The sequence below is a fragment of the Hyperolius riggenbachi genome, chromosome 12, assembly GCF_040937935.1.
Source record: "Hyperolius riggenbachi isolate aHypRig1 chromosome 12, aHypRig1.pri, whole genome shotgun sequence".
NCBI lineage: Eukaryota > Metazoa > Chordata > Amphibia > Anura > Hyperoliidae > Hyperolius > Hyperolius riggenbachi.
In genome coordinates this window covers 158,959,048-158,978,380 of record NC_090657.1, presented here as the reverse complement: position 1 = coordinate 158,978,380, position 19,333 = coordinate 158,959,048, and the positions used below count along the sequence as shown (strand labels likewise).

Below are 19,333 nucleotides of genomic sequence, written 5' to 3'. Positions count from 1 at the left end.
TAGCCAGGTGGAGCACCTGGCTAAAAGAGCCTGGGGAGAACACTGAACTGGTATTGTGTAACAGGAAATAAATATGGCAGCCTCTATATATATATCCCACACTTCTGGGGTCCTTTAATAAAGCACCAATCAAATCCTGTACAGTCCCCCACATGACTGATCAAAAATGGATCGATCTCGTTCATATCAGCCAATTTACCTATAGATCCTCTTGATTCACTCAAAATAAAAAAAAAATAAAATCAAGGTTGATCATGCATTAAAAATAAATAAATAAATAAATAAATCACAAAGTCTATGACCAAAGGCTCATAATACAATATATGCCAGAACTCTGCCTGCTGTCAGTCATGTGTCCAGCTATCTGCATGGATTGTAACAGGGGCAGCCTGGTTGTCAGCGGCATCAGGACGATGAGGGGGAGGGGCATCCCTGAGTTACAGGACAGTCCAGACTGAAAACATGACAAAAACAGTGAGCCCTGTGGTGGGAGGGGCCTCCACAAAGAATGCTTTCTGCAGTATAGTTTGGCACCCCAGTTTGGCACCTTGCAGCACTGGTTAGACTGGTATGAGCACTGTGAGGAGAGGGGGCGGACGAGCTGCACTCAGCCATTCTATGTCTTCATAGCTTTATTCTGCGGTCTGTTAGGTCATTCATGTGTCAGTGTAGAGACCCCCTGAAACTACAACTCCTTGGTCAACACATGACCAAGATGGTCCCCAGATACACCAATATACCTCCCCGAGGCGCTCCTGGATAGTGCTGTATAGCATGAACTAATTCCCGCATGGCAACTGCTTCGCGGTATTGGTTTTTGACCCTGCAAAGTTTGGCATGCGAAAGCAGATGCATTTCTGCGTGAGCATGTCTCATGGTAAGCCATTTTAGCCAGATTTGCACAGCTAGACTTGAAAGGGTTAAGCTTGGTGTAGAGCACTCATACATTTTCTTGTGATTGAGCATATTTGCATTCTGTCCTTTGGAGGCAGGTGGTGGATGGCTTGCTCTATGAGTGGGCTGTCTGTGCCTGTCCTCCCCCCCCCCCCCCTTCTGGAGTGATGTGTGTGAGCCAGCCCTGAGCCCCACAGCTCGGGGTGACCCATGCGTCACTCCTTTCCCATGCAGTGCCCCGAGTCGATGCGCAGCAGCAGAACGCAATGGACGTTCAGGTAAGTGCCTGTTTTTAAATTTTTGGGAGATGGGTGCGGATGGCCCCCCCCCGGCGCTGGCCACGCTTGGGGGGGGGGTCGTCTGCGCTACCCAGCCTCCACCTCCGGGGTGTTGCTGTGGTCCCTAGGCAGTGAGAGAGCCTGGGGCCCCGCAGCCCCCCCGGTTGTATGGGGGCAATGGGAAGCCTCCCCGAGGCGCTCCTGGATAGTGCTGTATAGCATGAACTAATTCCCGCAGGGCAACTGCTTCGCGGTATTGGTTTTTGACCCTGCAAAGTTTGGCATGCGAAAGCAGATGCATTTCTGCGTGAGCATGTCTCATGGTAAGCCCTTTTAGCCAGATTTGCACAGCTAGACTTGAAAGTGTTAAGCTTGGTGTGGAGCACGCATACATTTTCTTGTGATTGAACACCAATATACAGCCTCACTACCAAAGGCCAGAAAATTACCCCCACAAAGCCAGGAGTTATCCTAGCATTCACCAAGATGTCCAAAAGTTAAAGGACCACTATCGTGAAAAAAAGTAGGCAGTTTTGGGCCAGTTTATCTTCTCCTGGGGGATTCTCAGGGTTTTGTTTTCAACCGCATTTCCTGAACAGAAGTTTAACTGCCAAAATAGTAAGATACCAGCCAGCCTCCCTATTAATTTGAACACTATTTTGTCAAACTTTGCAACTGCTGTTCAGGAAATGCAATTTAAAACAAAGAAAAAGTTTTTAACTGCCTACTTTTTTTACACTATAGTGGTCCTTTAAAAGGGAGTCTTTTTTTTCCACCACACACTTAGTTCATACTGCACGCGTTTCCATCCGCGTTTTGGAAACGTGTGCGGGAGGCCGACACGCATGACAGACAGTGCATAGAGTGCACTGTCTCATGTTTACACTGCATGCGGTCCGGGAACGCATGCTGCACGCTTTTTTTTTTTTTGCAAAAAAACACGTGGCTGTCCCATTCACTTTCCAGTGATGGGATCAGCCATGCAACGCATACAAACGCGGATGGCGTGCATTCGCATGCGTTGCATTCCGCACGCATGGCTGTCCGCGTTTGTAATATGAACGGGGGGCCTTACTCCTCGACAGACTCCTACAGAGCTTCCCTTTCCTCCTACAGCCCCAGTGTTACAGCGATGGCTCCCCCGTTAGCAGTATGGGAGAGATGGGCCAGAGACTGCTCTAAAGGCTATGATAGTTTTCAAAAGGCTTCAGGGGCCCAAGTGCTCTTGAAGACTGGCGGCTCTGTACTGCACATGCGCAAGAGCGCCTGAATCGTCAGAGCAGTCTCCAACCTACGGGGGAGCATGCGGGGGAACGAGGGGACCATGAATGGAATGGGAAGGCGCTATAGGACCCACAGCCTTCCCTCAATTATTTTTTATTTCAATTTATCTTTAGAATGCGTTTAAAGCTATCCATACCCTGCTGTATATCGATGGGATATCGATGTAGATTAGATAACTGTACTGGAGGAAGGCTGAAAGGACACAGAGACTGGTCGTATACAGAACGTGCCTCTGTCTTAATACGATTTATTAATCCCGCCTTGAGTTCTCATTAAAGGAGAACTGTAGTGAGAGGTATATAGAGGCTGCCATATGGATTTCCTTTTAAGCAATACCAGTTGCCTGGCTATCCTCAGTTGCTTGCTGATCCTCTGTCTCTAATCCTTTAAGCCATAGCCCCTGAACCAAGCATGCACCAGATCAGGTGTTTGACATTTTTGTCAGATCTGACAAGATTAGCTGCATGTTCGTTTCTGGAGTGATTCTGCAGGCAGATAGATCTGCAGGGCTGCCAGGTAACTAGTATTGCTTAAAAGGAAATAAATTTGGCAGCCTCCATATACCTTTCACTACAGTTCTCCTTTAAAAGACACCTAAAGTGAGAGGGATATGGAGGTGGACATATTTCCTGTTAAATAATACCAGTTGACTGGCAACCCTGCCGGTCTATTTGGCTGCAGCAGTATCTTAACCCTCCTGGCAGTATGCAGTTTCAGCGGCTGCGACCACGTTTTTTTTTTTTATTTGTTAGCTAGCACTTCGCTAACTATGTGCCCCAAGTCCCCCGGCACCTCTGCGCCCCCCCTCCTCTCGCTACCAGCAATAATTTACCAGTCCATGATCGCCGCAGCTTCACCAATGAGTTTCACTCGTCGCTAAGGTGACGATCAGACACGACATGTGCAGTCCTGATCCTCCCCATAGCGAAGCCTGGAGCTGATTGGGAGGCTGCGCTATCGCGGGATCCCTGGGGGGTACGTATAACAGGGGCAATCGGTGGGGACCGGAAGGACTTGGGCCACATGGTTAGCTAGCGAAGTGCTAGCTTAACAAAATACAACAATTTTTATTTTAAAAAAACTCCCGGGCCATGTGATCCCCTGCGGCTGCTAGCCCAAGCGCAGGTCAGGCTTACCGCTTGGTAACCTGAGGAAAAAAAAAAGCATGCAGCTAATCTCGTCAGATCTGACAATGTCAGAAAAACCTGATCTGCATATGCTTGGGGTATTAGAGGCCGAGGATCAACAGGACAGTCAGGCAACCCGAGGTGAAAGTTATATGGAGGCTGCCATATTTATTTCCCGTTAAAATGACCCTTAAGTGGGAAAAAAAAAAAAAATGCTATAGCAACATAGAGGGAGCTATTGTGGCTGGGAACGCAAAGAATCACTCGCGGTCCCAGCCTGTCGGGTCCTGACGGCGAAACCGGAAGTGGTCGCTGGCGGGATCAGGAGGATCGGAGGGACACGTCGAGGGCACCGATCAGCTGCAGGGGGCTGAGGAAAGCCCCAGGTGAGTAGAACACTTTTTTTTTCCACTTAAGGGTCACTTTAAGCAATACCAGTTGCCTGGCTGTCCTGCAATTCCTCTGCCTTTAACCAGCTGAGCGGTCTGGACGAGCTCAGCTCGTCCAACACCGCCAGCGGCTGCCGCTCAGGCCCTGCTGGGCCGATTTTAACGAAATAAAAAGCAGCACACGCAGCCGGCACTTTGCCAGCCGCGTGTGCTGCCTGATCGCCGCCGCTCTGCGGCAATTCGCCGCGAGCAGCGGCGAAAGAGGGCCCCCCTAGCCGCCTGAGCCCAGCGTAGCCGGAACAAAAAGTTCCGGCCAGCGCTAAGGGCTGGATCGGAGGCGGCTGACGTCAGCTGACGTCGATGACGTCACTCCGCTCGTCGCTATGGCGACGATATAAGCGAAACAAGGAAGGCCGCTCATTGCGGCCTTCCTTGTTTATTCTGGGCGCCGGAGGCGATCGGAAGATCGCCTCCGGAGCGCCCTCTAGTGGGCTTTCATGCAGCCAACTTTCAGTTGGCTGCATGAAATAGTTTTTTTTTTTATTTAAAAAAAACCCTCCCGCAGCCACCCTGGCGATTTAATCAGAACGCCAGGGTGGTTAATACTTTTAGCCATAGACCTGAACAAGCATGCAGCAGATCAGGCCCATATGCAATTCACTTTTTCTCCCGAGCTGTCTCCTAGGCGATTTGTAAATACACCACATTTTAAGCCACCAGGAAGGAAAATAACTCAAAATTCGATAATTTTTTTTTTTTTTGCTTAAAAGTTTAAAAGTCCTTTGCAGGAAAAGCCTGTCACATAAAACATAGCTAGGGACAAACTAAAGCCAACATAAACTTAATTTTCAAAATTAAAATCCAACTTGGGAAAGTTTTAAACAAAACTACAAGAGACATATGTGGTAAGATTTTAACCACGATAAGTAGTAGAATAGAGTTTAAGCACTTCCCAGCTCCCGCACTTGTTTTCGCCGATCGTTAGCCAGGAGATCAATGAATGGGAACGGTTCCCATTCATTGATCCAAGGCCCCGTGTGAATGAACGTGGCCATCTATGAGGTGGCGCCGTCATTCACAAAAGCCGATATTTAGACGTCCATGCATAACTTCCTCTTTACGTAGTAATACTACGCATAGAGAAGCTATTTGCGAGGACATCTTGTGGCCAAATAGTAAAATTACATCTAAAAATTTATTAAAAAGGTATGTTTTTACATTTAAAAATTACCCCTTACCTCCCATACTAATAGTTACCCCCAAAAAATGTTCTTTTACATTAAAAAAATATCTATCTAGTTATCTTAGGGACTGAACTTTAATAGTTATGTCAAGAGGGTATATTACTGTTACTTTTAAATAATAGGCTAATTAGTGATGGACGCAAAAGTGAAAAAAAATGCACCTTTACTTCCAAATAAAATATCAGCCTCCATACACTGTACTAGGGAAAAATTTTAAACTTATCAATAACCGGGACAAATGGGAAATAAAATGTGTGGGTTTTAACCACTTAAGGACCACAGGATTTTTGAATGATCGGTGCTGCGCGGGCTGGAGAGCACACAGCACCGATCAGGTAAAAAGCAGGGCGATCATACACCCCCCCCCAGCAGGACATCCCCCAGTGGGTGGGGGGGGGGGGGTCGTCTGATCGCCACCGCTCCGTGTGGCCTTGCAAAGGGGGGGGGGGGGGGGGGGGGAAGGAGGCGGCTCCTCAAAGCTCCCCTCCGCAGCGATTTTACTACCTCCCTCTCCTTCCCTCCGTCTGCTCCTCTCCATGGGCTGCGCAGGGCAGAAATCCATCCTGCGCCGTATTGATGTAAACAGCGGGGATTTCTTCCCTGCGTGTTTAGATTTAGCCTGCGAGCCGCGATCGGCGGCTCGCAGACTGTTCACGGAGACAAGCTCCATGAACTGACATGGAACGGCCGCTCGAACGTTAGGCGGTCGTTAAGTGGTTAATTTATGGTAGCATGCATTATTTTGAAACTGTAATTGTCGAAAACAGACATTTTTTCTGCTAAAACACATTTAGAAAAAAAGAATTCTTAGCAATAATTGCCCCCCAAAGAAAGCCTAATTGGGGGTGAAACTCCCCCCAAAAAGAGTGTAAGAGTGAGTGTGTGTGTGTGTGTGTGTGTGTGTGTGTGTGTGTGTGTGTGTGTGTGTGTGTGTGTGTGTGTTTTCACTTATCAGAATAAGACATTTGAAATGACTATTGGAGGTGTGGTAAGGGATTAATGGGATGTTATATATTTTTAGTTCATAGGATGTTTTAGAGTGTAATTTTACTATTTGGCCACTAGATTCCCTCCCCACTTTGTCGCCATTGTGTACTGCATACACACTTTACAGGAAGTAATGAGTGTATGCCTTATTTTCACTTTAATAAATGACAGTTATGACATTGATGCTGATTATCGATGATCACATGCACTTAGATCAGTGAATGGGAACGGTATTCCCATTCACTGATCTGTCTACTAACGGGCGGCAATGAGAACGTGCGCAGGAGTGTGCACAACAGTGACGCAGCAAAGTATGTATATCTACACCCCTGGAACTGTAACAGTCCTTCTGCGGGGTGTATAACCCCTTTCCGGATTTTGGAAAGTATATAAAAAGTGCATGCACGAGCATGTAGGAAGTGTTTAGTGCAGGCCGCGAGCCTCATCCTAAAACCTTAAGTTGTTAAAAGGAAATAAATATGGCATCCTCCATATCCCTCACTTCAGGTGTCCTATAAAATCTCCATCAATATTAAGGTGGCCATACATCTAGCTATTTTGCAGTCCGATAGACCATCAAACTTTATTGAATCCGATGAAAACCTGTGCTGCAAGCATGCCTGATAGATGCTTCGACTGATTTCAACCTCGAATGCACTATCAAGCAAACTGGAAAATCTTAGGCCAAAGTGGTTGATCAGGTGCGCGGCGGAAGCAGCGTGCAATACCGGAAGAATGCGACAGAACCCCCCAGCCACTGTCTTACCTGTCCGGTCACTGCGATAGTCCAGATGTTCCTGCTCCCACCATTCACGTCCCACACGGACACCACAGAGCACTGGTGTGTGAGAGAAGTCACAAGCGCCACGTGCTATGCATGGCAGCCACGTGGGACTCCAATGGGGAAGGAGCAGCAGCTGGACAGGTGAGATCTGAACGCATGGGCAACAGCGAACAGGCGACGGACGCGGAGTCACAAGGATGATTCCCTACAGATTGTATGGGCAGCCAACAGATCTCCCTCTGATCAGATTGGACCAGAGAGTTCTGTCCATACAGCTCGATCTATGGGCACCTTTACCCTCACACTGCCCATTCCCTTCCTGCCAGGCTCTCCTAGGGCTAAAAACAAAAGGGGGTCATCTAGACTAAAATCATGTGTACCTTAAGAAGTTTGATAACTGCAGGTATCCGGCTCACAATACGCTGAGGTACAAAAAACAAAGACAAAGTATTAGGGATTTGCCATCAGTCTGCTTAACTAAATATTTTTTAATGATTACAAATTTCATATGGTAGTAAAATGCATGTAAACTGTGCCTGATCATCTCCTTCACTCCCCAGCCATGCGGTCACACCAGGGCCCAGGGATGGCATTAGTGGCCACATGACTGCTCGGGAGGGGTGGGAACACTCACCATCTGTTCTCGGTAAACCATGCAGGGTCACTTTTTGTGGTGCAAAGTATATGCTTGGGACTGGGCCAATTATCCAGCCACAGCCAATCTGCAGAATGACAAATTAGCAGGTCCATAACTGTCCCTACTACAGTGCCATAGAGGCTGGCAGAAGCCCAGCCACAATACCTCCCAGGTTCCCCCATGGTCACATGGCCTAGTCCTGGACTCTGCCCCTCACACAGCTCCAGGCGCAGCACTCACCGTTAGAGCAGACATTGCACAGAAACAGATGTCCATACAATCGAGCGTATAACAAGTGGGGTGCAGAAGCGCACAGAGTAGAATGTAACTCTGCTCAGAGTGTCGGACAGACTGCACTACTACATGTGAGGAATGCGTGCAAATCCCCACCAGGCCACGAGGTACAAGCAAAGGAAAACCACCAACATCCCAGCAGTCAGCAGATGCCAGTTAGCCTCTAGCTAGTAGCTTTCATTTCTTGCCACAACTGCATGTTTAACCACTTAATCCACCGCTACAGTATATCTACGTCATCTGTGGCATCCTTCAAGCAACCATGACGTAGATATACTGACTTGCGACTTCCTTGCAGCTCAGCTGCATTACTAATTGGTTAAAGGGAAAATGTTCCCTTGTAGCCAATTAGTGATCCCCCGCGGATGAATTATCACCGCTGTAGCCAACAGCGTGATCCTTTATCTCCCCATCCTCGTGCACAGATCGCCTAAAAAAAAAAGTAAATAAAGCTGCCTCTCTCACCTTACGTAGTTCCAGCGATGAGCCTGCAGCCCGAGCCTCCGATCCACGCTCTGCCGCGTAATGCCGGTAACCCGGGTCCCGGCTTGATGACGTCATCAAGCCGGGACCCGGGTTACCGGCATTATGCGGCAGAGTGCAGAGAGGGGATCGGATGCTCGGGCTGCAGGCTCATTGCTGGAATGAGGTAAGGTTAGAGAGGCAGCTTTATTCTTTTTTTTTTTTAGGCTATCTGTGCACAAGGAGGGGCTGCCTGATTGGGGGGGGGGGCGCACATCTGGCTATCCACACTGGGGGAAGGGTTTTTATAGGGTGCGAAAAACCTGCCAGGCATCTGGGTAAAGGGAGACAACATCTGGCAATGGGGGCTCATTTGGTTACCTGGGGGGGGGGGGGGGGGGTTAACCTAATACTGGGGGCACATCTGGCTATAATTGGTGGGGGGGGCAATTCTGGGGGCACATATGGCTATAATGTGGGAAATTTTATCCTGGGGACATCTGCCTATGAGGGATGCCAATCCTGGCGGCATTACTGTCTCTCTGTGCTGGGGGGTGGTAGATACAAAGGACACATCTGACTATACTGGGTCTGGGGTGCTGATATTGGGGTCACATCTGGCTATACTGGGAAGGTTGGGCTGATACTCGGGGCACATCTGACTACATTAGGGGGGGGGGGGGGACAAAACTGGTGGAATGGTTTTATCCCTGTGGCACTTTTTATTTTTATACTGGAGTTGTTAAAAACTGAGAAATAATGCTTTTTTTTATTTTTGTTCCTTTCTTTCAATTAAAATGCCTAGAAAACAAAATTGTTCTTGGGACTAAATAACCCCATTGAAAGCCTGGTTTGTCTTAAAAAAAATGATATATAGATCATTTAGGTGTAATGAGTAGGGATAAAGTTATTGCTGATTGAATAGGGACATAGCTAAAATGTCAAAACTGCTCTGGTCCATAAGGGGAAAACAAGGTCTCGATGCGAAGTGGTTAATAGGGATCACTCTCCACCATGTCCAGGCATTACCTCAGGAAAACCAACAGATGAAAACAACTAATCAATAATAGTTTCTACAACCTCGCGCATCCAATCCTACAAAATCTCCACCCCCTACAACCTGTATTCAGTGACTGCCATAACCAGGACAGGAAAGAAGGAAGGGACACAGACAGCAATACAAGATCCAAAGCAGCTGCAGCCTTCTCCATCACCCCAAAAAGGCACAGAGGCTGCTGGAGGTTCTGGGTAAAAAAAAAAAAAAAAAAAAAAAAAAAAAAGGTAAAAAAAAAAGGTAAAAAAAAAAAAAACACTATGGAGGTTGTCCTGCCCATCCTGCCTCTAATACTTTTAGCCATAGCGCCTGAACAAGCATGCAGCAGACCAGGTGCTCTGAATGAAGTGTGGCTGATTTAACTGTATGCTTGTTTCAGATGTGTAATTCAGACACTATTGCAGCCAGAGAGATCAGCAGGGCATCCAGGCAACTGGTATTGTTTAAAAGGAAATACATATGGAAGCCTCCACATCCCGCTCACCTCTAGTTCCCTTTAAGTGCAATACAGCAATTCCAAAGACGTAGCCCTGAGCAGTTTCAGCACAACTTCCCCCAGGAATGTGATGTACAACCTGGATAGTCTGCTTCTATCAATGCCAAACCACACAGGTACCCTACAAGGCCACACCTTCTCTTAATGTAACCTTAGCATGAAGCAAGGTATTCATTGGGGACAGTCTAGGACATGCTAATAACTACAAGATGATGCAAATGTATGCATCTTGGAAATGCATAATCGGTTTCAGCAGCTGCTGCATAACATCCCCATAGGAATTGCATGAACTCAGTATTAGCATGTCAGTGACTATGCACCATGGTTCAGAAATAGTCAGCCCCGGACAGACAACACACACCATACACTGCTACTCACCGCAGGGAAGTCAAAATCCTTGTCGCTCGGTAAATTTAAGATGTAGTCGATTCGGAACTGGTTGTCTGGATTGGCTAGCTCCACCGGAGGGGACAGATTGCTCATTGCTGTAACTATGGTCTGCAAATAGAAAAAGAGAGAGGCCGTCAGACCGCTGGACACACAGGCAGCAAACTCAGCTCATGTCTGTGGGGGACACTCACCTCAATGGCCTCTTTAATATTATTCTTAATGTCTTGGACTTTTACCTTTTTCTCCCTTGAAAGCAGAAAAGAAAAAAAAAACATAGTAAGCAGTATCAAAACTGTTGGGAAAATACAAGCAGTCAACCGATCAGAGAATTGCTGTAGGGACTCCTCTTCCTATTGGTGGGCTGAATCAATGCAGCTATACACTGTTTGGGTATTTTATATAGATTTTCTATGAATGTTAAGATTTGTCAAGTGAAAAAAGTTGATTTAACCACTTAAGTACCAGCGGAATCTGCCCCCTTAAAGGGCAACTGAAGCAAGAGGGATGTGGAGGCTGCCATATTTATTTCCTTTTAAGCAATGCCAGTTGCCTGGCTATCCTGCCAATCCTCTGCCTCTAATACTTTTAGCCAAAGACCCTGAACAAGCATGCAGCAGATCAGGTGTTTCTGACATGATTAGCTTCATGCTTGTTTCTTGCATTATTCACACACTATTGCATCCTAATAGACCAGCAGAACTGCCAGGCAACTGATACTGTATAAAAGATGATAAATATGGCAGCCTCCATATATTTCTCACTTCATTTGTCCTTTAAGGACCAGAAACCGCTGGTACCAAAAACGGCAGAACACTGATGAATCACAGCACATACCCGCCGCAATCGCCATCCATGGCAGGAACCTCAGCCATCCACTCTGCTGTCTCTACGACGGCAGAGTCCTATGAGTTGGTCAGGAGACACTTTCATTGGCTCCAGACCAATGTCTATCAATGTAAGCCAATGGGAGCTGCTTACATTGATAGACAGGGTCAGGAGCCAATGAAAATTGGCTCCTGACTGGCTCACAGGGATCTGGCGTCAGACACGGCAGATCGAGTGACCTGGGGTAGGGAGATAGCAACGTGATCAACAGGAGCGACAAGAACACTCTGCGTCTGAGTGGAAATGTACGCCCTGGCAGCCACAACGGCATCAAAACATGGCGTCAGTTTCAACTAGCGACTTCCTCAAGTTAAATTTTTCAATTGAATAAAGTCATTTTATTGAATGATAAAAACGAATGATCTGGTTGTATGGTGTATGGCCCACACAGCGCCCTATGATGCGCAACTGTGAATAAGGCTTCAGCCACACAATAGCACAAGGTTCTCTCAAAGCACAAATCTCAAGAGTTTGCTGGACGTCAGTATATCAAACCAGTTACTGCCCCGCACCAATTCATCCTTTCAACTGATTTTCCAGCATGTGCGATCATTCCTTTCCACTGATTTTGGATGGAAATCAAAGGTAAGATGGGGCAGCCATGTTGTGGCACAGATTCTCTTCTGATTCTACAAAATCATCGATTCGGAAGGTTGATTGAGCCATATTATTGAGTGATGTATAGCCATCTTTACACTGAAGGATATCAAAGAGAGCAGTGCTAAGCGACCACCACCTGATCCAACAATCACTCCGAGATCAGGAATCATTTTACTGCCCCTAAGGCTGGATAAACTAAGCAAACGTAAAGTGGACCTGAACTCAGAACTTCCTCTCTGCTCTAAAAGATAAGCAACAGCATAATAACTTTGACAGAAAAAACATTTGTTACAGCTGATACAAATCCTGCAATCATTCTGCATTTTGTCTACTTCCTGCTTTCATGGAAGCAGACAGGGTTAACATCCTGTTTTTACAAAATTAGCTGTTCTGCCACAGTATAGAAGATTCCAGAGCCGACAGCTGAGGAATCAAATTACAACTTGTTATTAGTCACAGATGAGACAAGACAAATAACATTTATATCGCGCTTTTCTCCTGGCGGACTCAGAGCGCCAGAGCTGCAGCCACTAGAACGCGCTCTATTGGCAGTAGCAGTGTTAGGGAGACTTGCCTAAGGTCTCCTACTGAATAGGTGCTGGCTTACTGAACAGGCAGAGCCAAGAGGGTCCAACCCTGGTCTCCTGTGTCAGAGGCAGAGCCCTTAACCATTACACCTTCCAGCGGAATTAGGAAGGCTAAACTCTCTAAATACATCCAGGGTGCATTTCTCTAAGTTTTCCTTTTGTCATGTGCTAGAGTTCAGGTCCACTTTACGCTAAGTATTCACGGGACCACCACTAGTTCAGAAATGAACCGTACTAAAATATGTGCTAGCTTGCTCCCTGTCCAGATCACATGGACCCCCATCTCTGGCAGATGTAGCTGCAGTAAGTATAGGGGTGCTTCCTAATACACAAGACGTACTCCCCAGCTCACGATTCTGAGCAGCACTTTACACTGAGCAGGAAGAGCAGCCGTCCCATCCGTGTGTTGGGGAGTCACGTGATGTCACGCCTTATATGGCCACGGCTTCCCCTCGCACAGGCAATTAGCATGGTGGGGTTGGGGGACTTGGGAACAGACACACTGTCAGTGGGAGGATACAGCCGGCACTGACACACACAGCAACTTCTAGCTTGGCAAATCTGCAAAGCAGCAGCAATCTGTGCACCGGGGAACAGAACGCAAGCGATGCCAACACATTAACCCTCCCCACAGACGTGTCCTATCCTCCTGCCTGAAATGAAGAGACCAGGAAGAGCCCCGGAGATACATAAACCAGCAGGGAGAAGGGTTACTGTGTGATATATACAGGAGCACTCCTCCCTCCTATAGAATGGTACTATGTCTCCTCTGCAGCGTAGTTAGGCCCTATTCACACTAGAGCGTTTTGCCAGCGATTTCGGCAAAACGTTCAAGTGTTTGCGCTTTTTAAAGGGAACTGAGCACATTCTTTCACTGGAATTTCTCCTGGCATAGAAGCTGCCATGTTCCCCCCTCCCCAACTCACATTCCTTATTTACAGAAGTCAGAGATGCTATCTTGACACATTGACACACACAATGTCTGAAGAAAGTCCTAATTACCCACCCCCTTTGTTGATGAAAAGGTATTGTTTACTTTTGGGTAATTAGCTCAATAAAACAATTAGCTTCCTGAAATCTCTGCAGCTGGGCAGGCCTGATGAAACAGGCTAATAAAACTACTTTGAATGTAAAATACAAGGTAAAATGAAAATTTTAATAATGAAAGATTGTTGGCATGCATTTTTCATGTGCCATAGAAATGTCCTGAGTGCTAAAAAACGTGCTCGGTTTACTTTAAAGAGAACCCGAGGTGTGTTTAAAGAATGTTATCTGCATACAGAGGCTGGATCTGCCTATACAGCCCAGCCTCTGTTGCTATCCCAAACCCCACTATGGTCCCCCTGCACTCTGCAATCCCTCATAAATCACAACCATGCTGTGAGGCTGTGTTTACATCTGTAGTGTCAAGTCTCAGCTGCTCCCCTGCCTCCTGCATAGCTCCGGTCCCTGCCCCCGTCCCTTCCCTCCAATCAGCAGGGAGGGAAGGTATGCAGGCGGGGACTGGCGTTCTGCAGGAGGCGGGGAGAGCAGCAGACTGACACTATAGAGATAAACACAGCCCGCTCTGACAAACTGTTTGTCAGCAGCATGGCTGTGATTTATGAGGGATTGCAGAGTGCAGGGGGACCTTAGGGGGGTTTGGGATAGCAACAGAGGCTGGGCTGTATAGGCAGATCCAGCCTCTGTATGCAGATAATATTCTTCAAACCCACCACGGGTTCTCTTTAAAGCGCTAGTGCAATAATAACCTATGGGCCTGTTCTCACTTGGGCGATTTGCGTTAAATAGCCGGCGATTAACGCCAATCGGCCCCCCAAAAAATGTGTATCCTGCAGCATTTTCAGGGGATTTCCCGGTGATCGCGTTTAGTGCTATAGAAGCGCTAATCGCGATCGCAGAAAATCGCCCCAAGTGTGAATGGCGTTAATCGCCAAAAACCGCCAGAGCAAAAGTGCTAGCAAAAGCGCTAGCGTTTTGCAAGTGTGAATGGGGCCTAAGCGTACGCCTACGGCCCAGTCTCCAGCCACTAAGCGTACGCCTACGGCCCAGTCTCCAGCCACTAAGCGTACGCCTACGGCCCAGTCTCCAGCCACTAAGCGTATGCCTACGGCCCAGTCTCCAGCCACTAAGCGTACGCCTACGGCCCAGTCTCCAGCCACTAAGCGTACGCCTACGGCCCAGTCTCCAGCCACTAAGCGTACGCCTACGGCCCAGTCTCCAGCCACTAAGTGTACGCCTACGGCCCAGTCTCCAGCCACTAAGCGTACGCCTACGGCCCAGTCTCCAGCCACTAAGTGTACGCATACAGCCCAGTCTCCAGCCACTAAGTGTACGCATACAGCCCAGTCTCCAGCCACTAAGTGTACGCATACAGCCCAGTCTCCAGCCACTAAGTGTACGCATACAGCCCAGTCTCCAGCCAGTAAGTGTAGGCATACAGCCCAGTATCCAGCCACTAAGTGTACGCATACAGCCCAGTCTCCAGCCACTAAGTGTACGCATACAGCCCAGTCTCCAGCCACTAAGTGTACGCATACAGCCCAGTCTCCAGCCACTAAGTGTACGCATACAGCCCAGTCTCCAGCCACTAAGTGTACGCATACAGCCCAGTCTCCAGCCAGTAAGTGTAGGCATACAGCCCAGTCTCCAGCCACTAAGTGTACGCATACAGCCCAGTCTCCAGCCACTAAGTGTACGCATACAGCCCAGTCTCCAGCCACTAAGTGTACGCATACAGCCCAGTCTCCAGCCACTAAGTGTACGCATACAGCCCAGTCTCCAGCCAGTAAGTGTAGGCATACAGCCCAGTATCCAGCCAGTAAGTGTAGGCATACAGCCCAATCTCCAGCCACTAAGTGTATGCATATAGCACCACCTCCAGCCAGTAAGTGTACACATACAGCCCCATCTCTAGAAAGTTAGTGTACGTATACAGCCCCGTCTCCAGACGGTAAGCAGGGCTGTGGAGTCGGTACTAAAATCCCCGTACTGACTCCTCAGGTTAGGATTCCTCCTACTCATCTAATTTGCATATTCCAATCTTGTTGATTGAAAGTATGTAACATAAAATGCATCTCTTAAAGCGGAATATAACCCTGCATTTCAACTTTGCGCTAAAACATTATTTACAGCATATTATATGCAACCAGCATTTTTTTTTTTTTTTTTTACTAGACCAGCATTGGAAGGGTTAAACACAGATGTTTAAAGTTCCATGGAGAGATATGCAGAAGTTCAGATACATTCTATTTAGTTAAATATATCTAACAAGTGATAAATGTTTCACACTCTTTGGCTGTCCTCCAGCTCCTCAGTCAGAGAGAGTCACATTCCACACTTCGATACATTTATGTAAACAAAATATATCTATGTAAGCTTCCGATGTGTCTGCAGTTCTCTCCAGGAACTTTAAAGCTCTGTGTAACCCTTCTAATGCTGGTCTAGTAAAAAAAAAAAAAAAAAAAAAAAATGCTGGCTGCATATAATATACTGTAAATAATGTTTTAGAGCAAAGTTGAAATGCAGGGTTATATTCCGCTTTAACTGCCAACGCTTAGAAATTTTAAAAGGCGATTGAACTGAGATGAATATGGAGGCTGCCATATTTATTACCTTCTAAAACAATACCAGTTACCTGACTATCCAGCTGATGTTCTGCCTCTAATACTTTTAGTCATAGACTTGGGCCTCGTTCACATATGCGCTTCCGTGTGCCTTTGGAAGCGCGTATCACGTGGTAACATGCAAGAACAGCAGAAGGGTATAGACAGCCCTTCTGCTGTTCACATCAAATGCTCTGCGCAGCAGTACAATGCGCTATGATGCGCTTTTGTACTGCTGCATGCATTCTGCCCGCAAGCACAGAGCTGACCCATTCACTGTCAATGGATGGGATCAGCAGTGCAGCTGGTAGCAGCGCATATGGCGTGCAATCGTACGCGTTGCGCTGCATAGACGTGAACAAGGCCTAAAACTAGTCCTAGGTAAGAGTACTTGTAAAAGGTACAGACCGGAACAAAAGTACATCTATCAGGCCCTAGGCAATGTAACTGTGGGTACATGCAAGAGTGATGTGCAGGTACTCTGCAGGAGAATGAGGGGAGTCTTCCTCTATTACACATTCTTCATGCACAATCTGAACCAGTTTTATGGGTGATGGACAACACCTCTGTGTTCAATATAGACAACAGTCTCAGTGGATTCCCTGCAGCTCTGTGGAGAGTGCATATGTAGAGTATAGTACTACTGTGTACCAAAGTAAACCTAAGACAGATGAAAGTTTTATACATACCAGGGGCTTCCTCCAGCCCCCTTCAGGCTAATCAGTCCCTCGCTGTACTCCACCACCTGGATCTTCTGCTATGGGACCAGGAACTTGAGCCAGTCGGGCGCAGTGCGCATGCACACACTCCGCAGCTAGAAACTTACTACACCTGCACAGCACTATTGCACAGATACAGAACGCTCCTGGGCTGTGGAAGCGGCACACGGCCGGACTGCGCTGATTGGCTGAATTACCGGGGCTCATAACGGAATATCCTTGTGGTGGAAGAGGACAGCAAAGGACTGATTAGCTTGAAGGGGGCTGGAGGAAGCCCTAGGAATGTATAAAACTTTTCATCCGTCTCAGGTAGCCTTTAATTCGTAGTCACCAAACCAAATTTTAACATATCAAATTACCTGATTTCATGAGCAAAAGGAGTGCATACATTTGCATAAACCAGCATCAATGCAGAATTATTTGCATCTCATTGACTATCTCTATTAGTGACACTGCTACACACATCAGGCTTTATTCTTACAGCATAGATGTTGAGTATATATAAAAGATTCCTGTGTACACATATATACAGTCACAATCATATGTATATCTGACTTTAAAAATACAGGGACTGCTTTACTGAAGCAGCACAAGCAACTATTTTTGGATTGGTTCATTTCATTTTTTGGGCTAAGCACAGCTATCACTGTATATATAATTTATGATGACTATTATCTGAGAAAAAGAACAGGTTATCATATTTTCTATTTTAATAAGTTAAATTCATTAGGAGTTGGTGCATTTTTTTCCCCGACTCCAGGTACCCAAAAATTGATCAGACTCCTCGACTACGACTCCACAGCCCTGCCAGTAAGTGTACACATACAGCACCGTCTCCAGCTAGTAAGTGTACGCATACAGCACCGTCTCCAGCCAGTAAGTGTACGCATACAGCACCGTAAGTGTACTAGTGAGTGGAGACAGAATTAGCGAGCAGAGACAGCGGATGGAGACAGAGGACGCCCGGCCAGTAAGCACAATTGACACACACCAGCTATGACAGCTTAACAGATAGTGTTCCAGAAGTGCAGATCTTGCCTGCCAGTGTCAAGGCGTTGATAGTACTCCTCTAGTATCTCGCCCGATGCCAGTAAAACAAAGTCCAACTCCAATACAACATCCTGTACGTCAGCAGGGAGAGAAAAATACAACCTGCAGCATGCAATGGGGGATTCACCTGGCAATGGCAGGGCAACGTGGGATTCATCTGCGGCAGGACAATCAGGGTTTACCTGCGGCAGGGCAGAGCCCCCGCACCCAGGCATTGACCCCAGGGCCCCCCGCACCCAGGCATCATCCACAGGGCGCCCCCCACACACAGGTATCGTCCCCAGAGCCCCTCGCACCCAGGCATCGTCCCCTAGGGCCCCCCTCACCCAGGCATCACTAATGCACACTCTGCAAATCCTCTCTGGTGGTCACCCAACCTCAGGATTACCCGAAAACGCCCATCTTTTTTACCCCAAGCCTGGAGTGGGAATCCTGCCAAGTAGGTTAATGTTCTAACAAGTCTTCCAGCAAAATAACACAGCCAGCAATAGCAGCATCCACTGACCACTTACTACAGGTGTACCCGATATATCATATGAGCAGGACAATGACATGTCCGCTATCCTCCTCCTCATAGTGCTGGTGATCAGAGGGAACACACAGCAACACACACCCAGCAATGCAGCATCCACCTACTGCTCACTACAGGTGTATCGGATATATGAACAGCTGACTGACATGTCTGCTATCCTCTGTCTCATAGTGCCAGTGATCAGAAGGAAGACACTCAGCAATGGCAGCATCCACCGACCGCTCACTACATATCTATGACCCAAGCGTGGAAGAGCCACACTCCAGTGGCCTGGTGTCACAGTACACATGACCTCAGGGTAGGAGAACTATGCAGTATATTACGTGCAGCTTTGTCTACTTACTCTGCATTAAATCCATTCACATGAAGGATTCGCATTTGCTTCACAATTGTGCTTTTTCCAGATTCTCCAGCTCCTGCAAAGAAAGAAAAATCCTCATTAGCATTGCAAAGTAATTATTTAACTGATCACATTTTATTTACACATACAGATGTGCAATGAGCACTTGCCTGCTGCATTTTTAATTTCCTGACTGATGTACATAAGCACAGGAAATTTGTCCCCCAAAATACACCTCTCCCCAGATTAGGTGGAATGACTATTGGTTCCCCTAAATAGGAGTGGTTGTCATGATCAACAAACAAGGACTTTTTACACAAATTAACCCCCTGGTTAAATTTCCTCCCTTTCACAAGAACAGCAATATTAGATTAAAAAACGCACCGGTAACAGCTAATAGAATAATAATATTCAGGATACCCATTTTATGTTCACTTACTATAAAAGCAGAGCAAGAGGGCCGACAGCATCTCATACAATGGAGCGGGTGAGGAGAACAATTTCCCAGGACTAAACAATCCGGCAGGTAGATCGGTCACTGGCAAAATCCTCATCTTATTCCACAAGTGCGGCCATTAGCATAAATCATGCCCACATGTGACAAATAGTGTGTCTAGCAGCGAAGCTCTGCTGCAACACTGAGGGCTGAGACACCAGAAAAGTTCCCCAAATGCTAGAGGTTTCAAAAGCTCTTC

The 19,333-nt window shown here is 47.1% G+C and overlaps 1 protein-coding gene across 6 annotated transcripts in view; it reads right to left on the bottom strand.

Annotated features, from left to right (window-relative positions):
• GNAS (GNAS complex locus) overlaps positions 1 to 19,333 on the bottom strand; it is a 387,899-nt gene that overhangs the window by 61,631 nt on the left and 306,935 nt on the right. For all 6 annotated transcript variants that reach the window (XM_068263837.1, XM_068263836.1, XM_068263838.1 and 3 more), the window contains 3 exons: positions 18,642 to 18,714; positions 10,512 to 10,566; positions 10,309 to 10,428 (listed from right to left, as the gene is read on the bottom strand). In XM_068263837.1, the coding sequence (XP_068119938.1) occupies positions 10,309 to 10,428; positions 10,512 to 10,566; positions 18,642 to 18,714 (248 nt within the window). The remainder of the gene's footprint in view (positions 1 to 10,308; positions 10,429 to 10,511; positions 10,567 to 18,641; positions 18,715 to 19,333) is intronic.